Consider the following 13,752-nt stretch of genomic DNA (forward strand, 5'->3'; position numbering starts at 1 on the left):
CTAACCTATAAAGATAGGTTAGGTTAGGTTAGGTAGGGTTGGTTAGGTTCGGTCATATATCTACGTTAATTTTAACTCCAATAAAAAAAAATGACCTCATACATAATGAAATGGGTAGCTTTATCATTTCATAAGAAAAAAATTTGAGAAAATATATTAATTCATGAAAACTTGGCTTATTAGGCAAATCAGGCCTTGCATAGTAGGCTGAAAAGTGCGTTCTGGCTACTAGGTACAACATATATATATATATATATATATATATATATATATATATATATATGTCGTACCTAGTAGCTAGAATGCACTTCTCGGCCTACTATGCAAGGCCCGATTTGCCTAATAAGCCAAGTTTTCATGAATTAATTGTTTTTCGACTACCTAACCTAACCTAACCTAACTTTTTCGGCTACCTAACGTAACCTAACCTATAAAGATAGGTTAGGTTAGGTTAGGTAGGGTTGGTTAGGTTCCGTCATATATCTACGTTAATTTTAACTCCAATAAAACAAAATAGACCTCATACATAATGAAATGGGTAGCTTTATCATTTCATAAGAAAAAAATTAGAGAAAATATATTAATTCAGGAAAACTTGGCTTATTAGGCAAATCGGGCCTTGCATAGTAGGCTGAGAAGTGCGTTCTGGCTACTAGGTACGACATATATATATATATATATATATATATATATGTCGTACCTAGTAGCCAGAACTCACTTTTTGGCCTACTATGCATGGCCCGATTTGCCTAATAAGCCAAGTTTTCCTGAATTAATATATTTTTTCTAATTTTTTTCTTATGAAATGATAAAGCTACCCATTTCATTATGTATGAGGTCAATTTTTTTTTATTGGAGTTAAAATTAACGTAGATATATGACCGAACCTAACCAACCCTACCTAACCTAACCTAACCTATCTTTATAGGTTAGGTTTGGTTAGGTAGCCGAAAAAGTTAGGTTAGGTTAGGTTAGGTAGGTTAGGTAGTCGAAAAACAATTAATTCATGAAAACTTGGCTTATTAGGCAAATCGGGCCTTGCATAGTAGGCTGAGAAGTGCGTTCTGGCTACTAGGTACGACATATATATATATATATATATATATATATATATATATATATATAATGTCGTACCTAATAGCCAGAACGCACTTCTCAGCCTACTATGCAAGGTCCGATTTGTCTAATAAGCCAAGTTTTCATGAATTAATGTTTTTTCGACTACCTAACCTACCTAACCTAACCTAACCTAGCTTTTTCGGCTACCTAACCTAACCTAACCTATAAAGATAGGTTAGGAGTAGTAGGGATGGCTCCACACAGGTACCTTTTTTTTCTGGGAGAAAAAAGGTACCTGTGCGCCCCAAGGGTTTCAGGTAAATTTAGAATATCCCCTGTGCGCCCCAAGGGTTTCAGGTAAATTTAGAAAATCGTGTATAGCGCTTGGGGGTTTTCAGGTAAATTTTGTCAGTCGCAGATTTTAGAAGTAAGGATTTCTTATGAGAAAAATAATTTCCGAGACTTAGAAGTTTGTTAAAGCCTTATGGGAGAAATTCAAATAACGTGTGTAGCACTTTAGGGCTTCCAGGAGAACTCTACGGACATATTTTACATGTTTTCAACTTACAAAATCGTCTATGTAAGCCTTAGTTATTCATATAAATTTAGAAAATCACCTGTGTAAGTCAGGGTTTTCAAGTCTCGTACATCACACCCCCCTCCCTCCCCCCCTTGCCTCGCAATCTGTCGCATCACCTTTATTTACTTTGCGCCCAGCCAGCCAGTCGGCTCTTAATCTTATCTTATCTTATCCGTAATATCTGGACCGTCCCTCCTCTCTCTCTCTCTCTCTCTCCCTCCTCTCTCTCTCTCCTCTTCATATTATTCCCTCTTCCTATTTTCTGACATACTAATATTTTATTCCTTTTTCATTAACCAGTCAGTTTTATACAAATCAACCGAAGCATCTCAATGTAACCTTTAATACTGAAAACTGCCTCAGAGACTATCTAAGCTGGCCCCAGCTACCTGCCCCAGGCTATCTGCCCGAGGCCATCATCACCTGATTACCTGCCCCAGACATCTACCAGTCATTGTCGGCGTTCGCCACCGTAATAATTTATATATATATATATACATTAAGCGTTAATAAAACTTATTTATTTATTTACAATTTATTTAGTCATCTAATTCATAGTTTACACAATTTATAATAAAAGAGTTTATCCCCCAGTATTCGCCAATCATTCTCGCTATTAATAAAACAGCCAAACGCTCACTCAGGGGCACACTATCGTTATTACGCTCATTCAGGGGCCCCCTCAGATCGCCAAAGTCTCAGAGGCCTACACTTTCAGTCTACAATCAATCTTCATCCTGTTCACAAGGTTCCCCTAGCCTAGTCATATCATCATGTCAGTGTGTCCTCTGTGCCTGTCTCCTATCAACAACGAAATCGTTCATGTGTGTCAAACACGATGTTTAACATGCCTCGGTGAAATGTCCATCAACGCTCTTCAAGAATGCAGACTATACTGTATAGGATGCAATGGGCCTACACCGCCTGGACATTTTGACGTAACCTGTACCAGCTGTGGGCAACTCTATTGTGCAAATCGTAAGTACCTCTTTTTCTCGCACTTTCAATAAACTTTCAAAGAAAATATATATCCGAAACACACATACATACATACAGACAGTCAATTTATATATATTATTTTCATTTCAGTTCATGGTTCTACTTCCTGCCCATACTGTCGTTTCTCCGTTAACCGGGAACCTCCCACCGAAGCCAGAAACGTCATTGAACCTCCACCCAAACGCCGTCGCATCATAAATAACCGTACGTTTTCACAATAATTTTCATAATTTTTTAAAATTAATAATTGTATATTTATCAAGTGTATAAACAAGTAATAAGTACTCATACAGAAAAATATTTCCATTACAGGAGTTCCTATTCGTGATCAAGAGAATCTCATACTTGGTGGAATCAACATCCCAGCTCGTAAGTAATATTATTATTTATCTGTAATTCAGTTTTTCCTCTTATTTAAACTTTTTGTTTTTCCTCTTAATAATAATTCCTCTTATTTACACGATATTTTCCTATTAAGGTTTTCAAATCCTCTTATTGTTTTCAAATGTGTTTTCCTCTTAATGTTTATTCATTGCTAATATTATATTACAGAATCTCCCCCGGATTCAACCCAACCCTCTGAGTGGAGCACACCTGTACGCAGTCAACCCCAGCTGTCCCAGGAGCTAGAAGAAGATGCACCAGACGGCAACCAGCATGCATCCTCAGATGAAGAAGAAGAAGAAGACAATCAACCCCCTGTTCACGACATATCAGATGAAGAAGTCAACGCTCCAGATTCCCCAGAGGTACTTAACTTAGATAACATTGTTCCGCGAGTGTTAGAAGTCATTAACCATTTCGAAGGTTCATTCTCGAGACATTCGTTCTCCATTCCCGGACATTTAGACGCTGACCCCAGCTTATATATAAATAGGTATAGAGAATTTTTTATAGAATATATAGACAATCAGTTCAGACAAATACAGGAAGAATTCCCTCCCTCATTTCACATTTACCCTGATGTAAGCCTAATTTTGCAAAAACTTAATCATGCCGACGATCAATATGAAATATTAGATGAAGTATTTTCAATTAGAGGAGAAACTCAGATTGTTACACAGGAAGAGGTGGAAGTTCTCGTAAATTCATGGGTTGACGAAATGTCTGCTAAAATTGACGAATGCCTAAAAAATGTCCAATCCTCAAGTGTAGGAATTCATTCCATGTCAGGCTTTGCCATTAATTTTTCATATATTCGCCACCCTATGCGCCTTGGATCTTACGTACCATATCCTGCAAAATTAAGGGGTAAAGAAACAGTATTTAATCCTGAAAGTGAAGGAGATGAGTGTTTGTTACAGTGCATTGCCGCGTATAAAAACTTAGCATTGGGCAGGACTATGCATAACGTTAGACATCATTACAAAAGCCTTCGATGGTGTAGAAGATTCGTAGTATGGGCAGATGAAATCAGATTCCCCGTATCATTTGATAACCTTAAGAAAATAGAGAAGCTTAACAAAATTTCTATTTATATTTATACAGTAACTCATGAAAGTAACAGATACTATCTTAGTTTAGCTAGGAAAAGCCAGGAAAAGTATGCCGATAAAGTCCCTTTGTTGTTATTAGAAGGCAAGCATCTCTGTCTGATCAAGGATTTTGATAAATTTGTAAAGAGTATTAACAATCATTCTGAAAGGATTCCTAACACTCATAAATTCTGCAAAATTTGTCTTTTGCATGCTCCCTTAGATGAAATTCAGGCTCACGAAGAGTCATGCACTGTATCCCAAGTATTTTCATTCTATAATCCTAGTGATAAAATCAGTTTTAAAAATTACGGTAGGACCTATAGCCCAACTCACACCGCCTATTACGATTTTGAATGTCTATTAGACCGTCAAAATCCTAGAGGCATGGTGGAATGTAAGCATAAAGCAATTGCTTATGCATACATAATTTTAGACAGGGAATTCAATGTCGTAGAAACGTATTCATACGTAGGTCCAGATGCGGTCAATCATTTTATTACCAAGCTAGAAGCCTCATGGAAAGCTATTCATGCTCAGCTCCCCAACTTCCCTAAGAACTTGTCTAGAGAACAGGAAAGAATGTTTCAAAGACAAAATACGTGTCAATTGTGTCATCAAACTTTCAAGGATAAGAAAGATAAACATAGACATCATAATCATGCTATTCAGGAAAATAATTACTTAGGTGCTTATTGTGCTCGTTGCAATTTACAATGTAAAAATGCTCGTAGATACTTAACCACATTTTCCCATAATGCTGCCTATGATCTTGGAATTATACTTAAAGAACTGTCCAAAAATCCTCACCGCGATGTAGAAATTCTAACCAAGGAAGGATTGAAATTTATGCAAGTCATCATAGGTAAACTTAAATTCCTAGATAGCCTAGCTCTCCTTAATGGGTCATTAGGAACCTTAGCAAGCGAGCACGTTGCCGGTAAGAAACCCACCAAGTACACTGAACACATACTAAATGGCGTATCCGATGAAGCTAAAGCTCTGTTAATTAAAGGTAAACAAAGCCTATGTTATGATTATATTTCTTCCATGGACGTGTTAGACGAACCTCAGCTCCCTTCGCGAGATAAGTTTTACAATGTTTTACATGACTCTCCACTGTCTGAAGAAGATTATAACAATGCTCTTAAAGTATTTAATTTAGGGAACTGTACAAACATCAAGGATTACCTCATGTTATATTTAAAAGTTGACGTGGGAATGCTAGTTGATATATTTACACTTTGGCGAACATCACTGAAAGAAATTTATGAACTAGATATTGTTTTCTATGTATCACTTCCTAGTTATGCTTGGGACGCGTTCTTATTTAAATCAAAAGTTGTACTTGACTATGTGTATGATCAGAATATATATGATTTGTTGAGAAGGAATCTTAGAGGAGGGTTCACATCTTCCATTAGACAATTTACACAGGCTGTTAACGAGCACACTACATCTAACCCTAGCTCTGATGACGATACTCACATTTTGTACCTCGACTTTAACAGCTTATATGCAGCGTGCATGGCTGAGGTACTTCCCCAGGGAGGGATTAGACAATTAACTGACCTTGAGCGGGATACCTTATTAGGGCAAGGGTTACAACATATCCCCTGTGATCAAGACAAAGGCTATTGGATTTTATGCGATACAAAACATGTATCTCCCGAGGTAGCCAGGTATACTGATGATCTGCCCCTTGTACTGTCTCATACTAATATAACGGAGGAGTTTTTGTCAGAGTACAGTAAGAAAACCCTTAATGATGAAAAACGTAAGCTCCCACCTAAAAATACTAAGTTAATTGCATCCCACTTGCCCCAAAACGACTACTTAGTAAGCCTTGATTTCCTGCAATTGCTATTAAAACTTGGACTAGAAGTTGAACGAGTAAAAACAATCTATGAATTTAATCAGGCTCCCTATTTAAAAGATTTTATTTCAACCAACATTCGAGAACGAGCCAATACCACCTGTAAAGTTAAAGGAAAAGCTTTTAAACTCATAAGTAATAGTCTGTACGGGAAATCAATGACAAATATATCTCGATATGCTAATACTCACCATCTAGTAACGACAAAACATTCATTCTTAACTCATGCAAGAAACCCTTTGTATAAACGAGCTGTCTCTTTAGGTCAAGATAGGGTTCTCTGTACAGTAATGAAAGACATCCTTAAAGTTACCACTCCTTCTTACATGGGATATCAGATCTTGCAGATAGCCAAGAGGCGTTTATACGAGTTCTGGTATAATGTAGTTAAAGCCCATTATGGGGAGAGAGCTAGACTAATTTATACGGATACAGACTCATTCATATTTACTCTGACCTGTAAAGATGCTTTCCAAGAAATGACAAAAGCTCCTCTAGTAGATTATATGGATTTCAGTAATTTCGACAAAGATCATCCCATGTATTCTGCTACTCGCAAAGGTGAACTAGGACTCCTCAAGTCAGAAGTAAAGCAGAAAATCATAACTGAATTAATTGCACTCAAGCCTAAAACTTACTCTCTCCTAACCCTTGATAATGAACATTTATGTAAATGTAAAGGGATTCCTTATCACCAACAAAAGAAAATAACACATGCATCTTTTCAGAACACATTAGAGACAAATACAACTTTTAATTTTGTATCCCGATCTATTCGTAATGTTAATGGACAGATATGCACGTGTAAAACAACTAAGCGCGGCCTGTCAGCTTTTGATGACAAGAGGTACCTCATTAGTCCCACAGAGTCATTAGCTTACGGTCACCCAGACATTCCAGAGCGTGAGGTACAGGTACAGGTAGAGGAAGAGGTACAGGAAGAGGTACAGGTAGAGGAAGAGGTGCAGGTAGGGGATCCAGTAATTGTAGATAATCCCCAACCAAGACGTCAATTGTTCCCCATTTTTAATCTTTGGGAAAAGCGGGATAGAGTCGCTCAGCAATTATTCCCTAACAACAACTAAGTCTGTTACTGTATTGTCTATGTATTATCTATAACTATATTCAAATGTTTATGATATTGTATTGGCTATGATTTGTTACTGTATTGGATATGATTTGTTACTGTATTGGATATGATTTGTTACTGTATTGGATATGTTATGATTTAATGTCTATGATAATGTATATTCTATGATTTTATTACTGTATTTGATATGAAAATGACTATGATTCAAATGTCTATAATATTGTATATTCTATGATTTTATTACTGTATTGGATATGAAATGACTATGATTTTATTGGCTATGATATTGTATATTCTATGATTTTATTACTGTATTGGATATGTTATGACTATGATTCAAATGTCTATAATAATGTATATTCTATGATTTTATTACTGTATTGGATATGTTATGACTATGATTTTATTGGTTATGTTTAAATAAAACTCGAATGTAGATTTTGTTTAAATACTCCTTTCATTATATATTTGTAGTTAGTCTATTGAATCCTAGCAACATGGAAGGGCAGAAAAAAGTTATTACTGAATCCCAGTTGAATATATTTAGTGAACCGTCAAGAATTATTATTGCTGGATTTTCAAATGGTGGGAAGAGCTATTTATGTGCTAAAATGATAGAGAAATATCAGCAGAACTTTGCAAAAATAATTATCTGTGGAAGCGGGTATAAAGAGTTGAGAACTAATCCACTCATTAAACATAAGATATCTTTTTACTCTGAAATTGTAAACCCTTTAGACGTTCGTGATCCAGAGGATACATCTCATATATTAGTTGTTTATGATGACTTGTATGTTGAATCTACAAACTCTAAAATAGTAAGTGATATATTTACTAAGGGACGGCATGAGAACATCTCTGTTATTTTTATAACCCAAAATATATTTTTCAGTGGGAAATTTTCTAGATCTATAAGTTTAAATGCTTCTCATTTTATTCTGCTTAAATCAAGAGACTTGTCCCAGATAGAAACATTAGGCAGACAAATATTCGGAAAACAAGATGCCAAGAAATTTTTAGATATATATAAGAAAGTGATTTCTCGACAGTATGGGTATTTACTTGTTGACTTGGGCGTTAAAACACCTGAATCCATAATATTTAGGGGAAATATTGTAAATGAACCCCCATATGAAATAGTGTATCAATGGTGAACATTACACAAGCTCTTAATAAGATATACAATGACCCCAAGTCCATAGGTGGGTTTGGTGGCGTTTTAAAATTGTATAAGGTTGCAAAGAAAACAATCCCTGAAATAACTATAAAAGATGTGAAAGACTATTTAAAAACGTCTAATGCTTATACCTTACATCTATTAAAAAAACGTAAATTTAAACGAAGACGTATCTTAGCACCTAGACCTAAAGCTTTCTTTACCAGTGACTTGGCTGATATGACATTGTTAGCTAAGCACAACAATGATATTAAATATTTATTAGTTTGTGTTGATATATTTTCAAGGTTCGCACATGTAGTTCCACTATCCACTAAATCAGGTCAGAGTGTAAGTGAAGCCATGAAAGCTGTTCTGGATTTACCTTCATCAAAAGGTGTAAGGAAGCTTAACACTGATAAGGGCGGAGAATTCTATAATAAATATATGAAACGATTGTTAGACAGTAAAAACATTGATCTGTACAGTGTATTTTCTCAGGAAACTAAAGCCAGCATTGCAGAGAGATTTATAAGAACATTGAAAACTAAGATATATAAATATTTAACGGCTTATAACACCTTAACCTATATAAATGTTTTACCTGATATGGTTAAAACGTATAATAGAACACCACATAGAGGATTAAAGGGGAAAATACCTATTGATGTACATGCTTTATCTTCGCCTCAAGATGTGACTAGGCAATTTAAGCTCATGTATAAAGGAGAGCAGCAGACTAAGCCACGCATCAGTAATCATCTGTCTGTAGGAGATACAGTACGGCTTGCCTTATCTAATCGCATTTCAAAGTTCAAAAGAGGTTTTCATCAACAGAACACTAAGGAAATATTTACAATTGCTCAAATTGATACTAAACAACCCGTGCCTTTATATTATCTAAAGGACTTAAATAATAGACTTATAGAAGGCGGATTTTATAGAGAGGAATTGACTCCCACCTACTTGTCAGATACATTTGAAATTGAGAGAATTATAAGTAAACGTAAAGTTGGTAATACTACTTTATATAAAGTTAGATACGTCGGTTACGACAGTTCATTTGATCAGTGGGTGAATTCAGATGACGTGAAGAAACTATGAAGAAGCAGCCCTTAGTTAGAAAGTATCGTGGATTTATTGAACTATTAGCTAGATTAGGTTATAATTCTAGGAAAAAGTTAATTAAGACTCTTAAAAAGGAACATATACTTTGCTTATCAGAAATATTTAATAATTTCTTAAAAAATAAAATTGAAGTTGGGAAGCCTATTTTAAAGAGACTTTCTAAATATAGAGCTCTACTCCATACATTAGCCTGCAAGAAGAAAGCTATTTCACTCAAGAAAGACATATTAACAAGTAAAAGAGGAGGTAATTTATTGGGCATTTTACTTCCCATAGCTATAAATTTCATTTCAAGGCTATTTAATAAGGAATAATGAAAGAATTCTATCTTGTACCACGAAAAGCTATTGATCAACAGAAGCCTACGGCAGTGAGTGTTGAGAAGCCTACGACGACAGTGAGAACAAATCCTGTTATACAACACTTGATAGACTTAAGATTAAAGCTTAAGGATTATGATTTTGCTGTCTCCCTGTTAAATTATTTTAATACAACTGGACTTGTAAAGTGGGATGAGGAAGGGAACATTACATCGCCAGTTACTGGGCTCAATATTGTTGATGACGTTATAGGCAGGATGTGCACTCCGAAATTGTTATTCCCAGAAGATAAACTGCCAATTGCAAAGTTGTTCTTCTCTTTGACATCTACACCTAAGAATTTATTTAGAAATGTAGATGCGAAAAATCAAGTGTTTTCTCCTCCAAGTTTGAAGAGGAAGATCAAGGCTGTAGATGAAGGAGAGTCTACCTGGATATCATATTAAGGTGAGTTTCTGTTTATTTTTATCATTTACTAATAGTCTACAGGATGGATAGTTACGTTATATATGCAGCGAGTAACTCTGATACTGATGTATTTAAAAACAATGCTCCTAATGCTTTTGAAAATAGATTACATAATCAGCTGCCTTTAGACCCGAATAAAGCTTATGAAGTGTGCCTGAAGAATATATTCCTGCCTCCATCTTATTTCGCTGTTAGGAGGAATGACCCGGAAAGTTTTATTTCAGTTCAACTTCTAGTGTCTAATAAAAGTTTATCTGATTTGAGTACGGTGAATACATCTTTCACTTTAAAGTCGGATATTTTAGCCAGTGATAATTGCATAGAGCTAACGACTATTTTAAATAGAGAAATTTCTACTATATTTTCAAAAGGTTCACTGAGTTTTATAGGACCTGTACTTAATTATAATTTCCCAGATCACGGGGACGTTTATATGAAATATGATTCGAGTATTAATCGAATTAAGTTTAATGCAGCATTTAGTGAGAAGTTGTTAAAATTATTTATTACAAAGGATGGAAAATTAGTTGTTAGAATTTCTTTATCTTTCGGTCGAAATATATGTAAAGTTATTGGAGCTGAAGTAGGTAAAGCCTATGATATTTTTATTATGAATAAGCCACCTAATAACAGGTTATTTGTACAAGATACTTGCTATTATCATCCTAGGCCAGGAGGCCGTATAGATTTCTTGTGTGTATATTGTGATAAGGTGCAGCCCACCATGTTTGGTAATCAGATTGTAAATATCTTGGATGTTGTTTCGTTTCAAAGTAATGTAACACACAGGAAATTATATAAACCTTTAAATACGACTAATATTGATGGCATCAGTATTAGATTAACAGATCAAGATGGGGAGCCTGTATATTTTGAAAAGGATGGATGTACGATTGCAGTATTACATATTAGACCCGTTGATATATAATGGCATGAGTAGAGGGAGTTTATCATTCTCTCTTGGCCTGTTTAAACATGAGGGTCGGGTTTGTACCGCTGTCTGTTGACGAGGTAGGGCGATTTATCGCTCCTCGAGGGAAGAGAGGTGGAGCACTGGGCGATATTACTGTTTTTGATAGAAGACATTTAAGAGGAGGTGGAATATTAAGTTTCTTAACTGGTCTAGCTCGTAGAGCAACTCCTTTCCTATTAAAAACTATTATGCCAGCTGCATTGACAATGGGACAGAATGTTTTGCAGGATATAAATGCTGGTCAAGGTACTTTGAAAGATTCAATTAGAAAACGCGGTATGGAAACATTGAAAAGTATAGGTCCTAAATTGTTAGCAGGTGGCCGAGTAACGAAAAGAAAAAAAACGAAAAGACCTGCCTATATAAAGAAAATGGATAGATATAAAGACGTGTTTTCATAAAAACAGTACTAGTTGTATGCTAGACGCAGACATGATGAGTGTAAATGCTCCTAGTGCAGCATTGCAAGTTCCTTTAGAAAATTATACAGCTGCTATAAGTGATGGCTTTCCTAAAGTTAGTCCTCATAGAATGGTTGAAAGTACGATATTTTCAAGACAGACACAGGATATTTTACCTGTGAATTCAAGTATTAACAATAAATTTAAAGACTCTTATATTGAATTCCGTATCCCGGGAGTTAAGGGTCAATTTATTGATCTTTCGAGCTTGACGCTAGAACTGATGGTTGAATTAACGGGACCTGACGGAATTACGGCTTTAGCGGATATTAAAAATGCATCAATAGTCAATGGTTTGTCCCAGACAATGTTTAAAGCTGTAACTGTTTATTTAAATGAGCAAGTGGTGGAAACTAATTCACTATTTTCATATTTATCATATGTAAAGCTAATGACGACGCTTTCTGAATGTAAAGCTGAAAGATTTAAAGAACTGACGTATTTCTATAATGATGTTTTCCCTGAAAAATATGATGTAGATTATTTTAAGAATGCATCCGAAGACCTTAAATCTAGATTTGTAAAGTTAAAAACTGAGGGAGTAAATTGTTGCTTTAAACTGCTATTGGACATTACAACTTTGAGCGAATATCTTTTGGATGGAATTGATATTCGTTTGAGATTAGAACTTAACAGTGATCCGTGGGTTATAAACAGTATTGAATCTGGATATAAGTTTAACATAAAACTAGCTAGAATGTGGATTGATCGGATAACTCCATTTGCATCTGGATTGGAGGCTATTAATAGAGCTCTGGCTGAACAAAATACACCAGTTACATATACGTTTGATAAGACACTCCACAAGACGTTCATTCTTGGTAATGGGCAGCAGAGATTAAGTATTGACCAGCCATGGGGGAGCATTATCCCAGATAAATTATTTATTATGATGATGGATATGGAAGCAATATCAGGAGCGTATACACTTAATCCACTTTATTTCGATCATTGCGATTTATCTAATGTATATATTACACGTGATGGGACAAACTTATTTAATATAACTTGCAAGTTCCCGAATAAATGTTCGAAACTATACTACGAGACTCAAAATACAGTAGGCTTTAATGCTTGTAATACCTTGACATATAATTCATTTATAAAAGGAAGAACATTACTGGCATTTAGACTAACGCCTGAGGAATTGAGAGATACCCTTCCTATAGAGGCTTCGGGCAACCTGAGAATTACATTAGAATTTGCTGTTCCAGCGAAATCAAATAAAGTTATTATTTTATTCGGAATTACAACGGGAGTATTGAGAATTTATTCAGATAGGCGAGTTGTGTGTGATACAAGAGCATGAACTGCAAACAAATTAATACGGCATTGAACGATATGAAAGGTAGTAAAGCTAAATATATTGGATGCTATTTAGCGACGGATATATATAGAATAATGAAGCAAATACGGGACAGGCCGATTATGTTTATAATAAATACCTTAGGAAGAGACTCTAAGGAAGTAATGGGTCACTGGATTGCTGTATATAAATCTAAACGGAAAATAGTTATACTCGATTCATATGGAATAAATGTGTATTCGCCATATATTTCGGAGTTTTTAAATTATTATAAAGACTGTGATGTATACACGTTTACAGAGAGACTTCAGAGTTTAAATACTTACGTATGCGGGCTATATGCGATGTTTTTCTGTTACCATCTTTCAAACAAGGATCTAAAAACTGCAATAAAGCTATTTGAAACTAGTTTTACTTATGGAGAATATATGCAGAATGATAGGAACGTAATGAGGCTATCTTATGCTTTATTTAAAAATATGCCGAGCTGCTATGAAACGCTGTGTTATGATAAGAGCGATATTTGTTGGAAAATGTGCTTGGAGACGACTGGCTGAATGAGGCTATAACAAATTATCTAACGGAAAATGGTGAGTACATTTGTTTTGAGGTTTTATGTGTCTGATAAATATTGTACATGTGTAAAACGCTATCTGAAACTGTTATTCTTTCTTTATTTACAGAGATGAAGAGTGAATAGGACGGATATTATACAAGCGGATTGAGGAGCGAGCTTCTTAGAACTTCGGGCTAAATGAGTCGTTTATTATAAATTGTGTAAACTATGAATTAGATGACTAAATAAATTATAAATAAATAAATAAATAAGTTTTATTAACGCTTAATGTATATATATATATA

General features: G+C 35.0%; 1 protein-coding gene across 1 annotated transcript; it reads left to right on the plus strand.

Moving 5' to 3' along the window:
* The first annotated feature begins 2,233 nt into the window (after nt 1-2,233).
* LOC138364527 (uncharacterized) lies at nt 2,234-4,340 on the plus strand. The gene is made up of 5 exons (XM_069324181.1): nt 2,234-2,617; nt 2,729-2,842; nt 2,951-3,007; nt 3,191-3,953; nt 4,337-4,340. The coding sequence occupies exons 1-5, from the start codon at nt 2,413-2,415 to the stop codon at nt 4,338-4,340; spliced, it is 1,143 nt and encodes a 380-aa protein (XP_069180282.1). The 5' UTR covers nt 2,234-2,412.
* The last annotated feature ends 9,412 nt before the right edge of the window (nt 4,341-13,752 follow it).

This window comes from Procambarus clarkii, chromosome 13 (assembly GCF_040958095.1).
Source record: "Procambarus clarkii isolate CNS0578487 chromosome 13, FALCON_Pclarkii_2.0, whole genome shotgun sequence".
NCBI lineage: Eukaryota > Metazoa > Arthropoda > Malacostraca > Decapoda > Cambaridae > Procambarus > Procambarus clarkii.

Bases quoted from the DNA above. Each gene is read 5' to 3' on its own strand.
- LOC138364527 (XM_069324181.1), top strand. From the start codon at position 2,413: ATGTCAGTGTGTCCTCTGTGCCTGTCTCCTATCAACAACGAAATCGTT. The intron at 2,843-2,950 runs GTACGTTTTCAC...TTTCCATTACAG, and splicing joins CCGTCGCATCATAAATAACC to GAGTTCCTATTCGTGATCAA. The intron at 3,008-3,190 runs GTAAGTAATATT...ATTATATTACAG, and splicing joins TGGAATCAACATCCCAGCTC to AATCTCCCCCGGATTCAACC.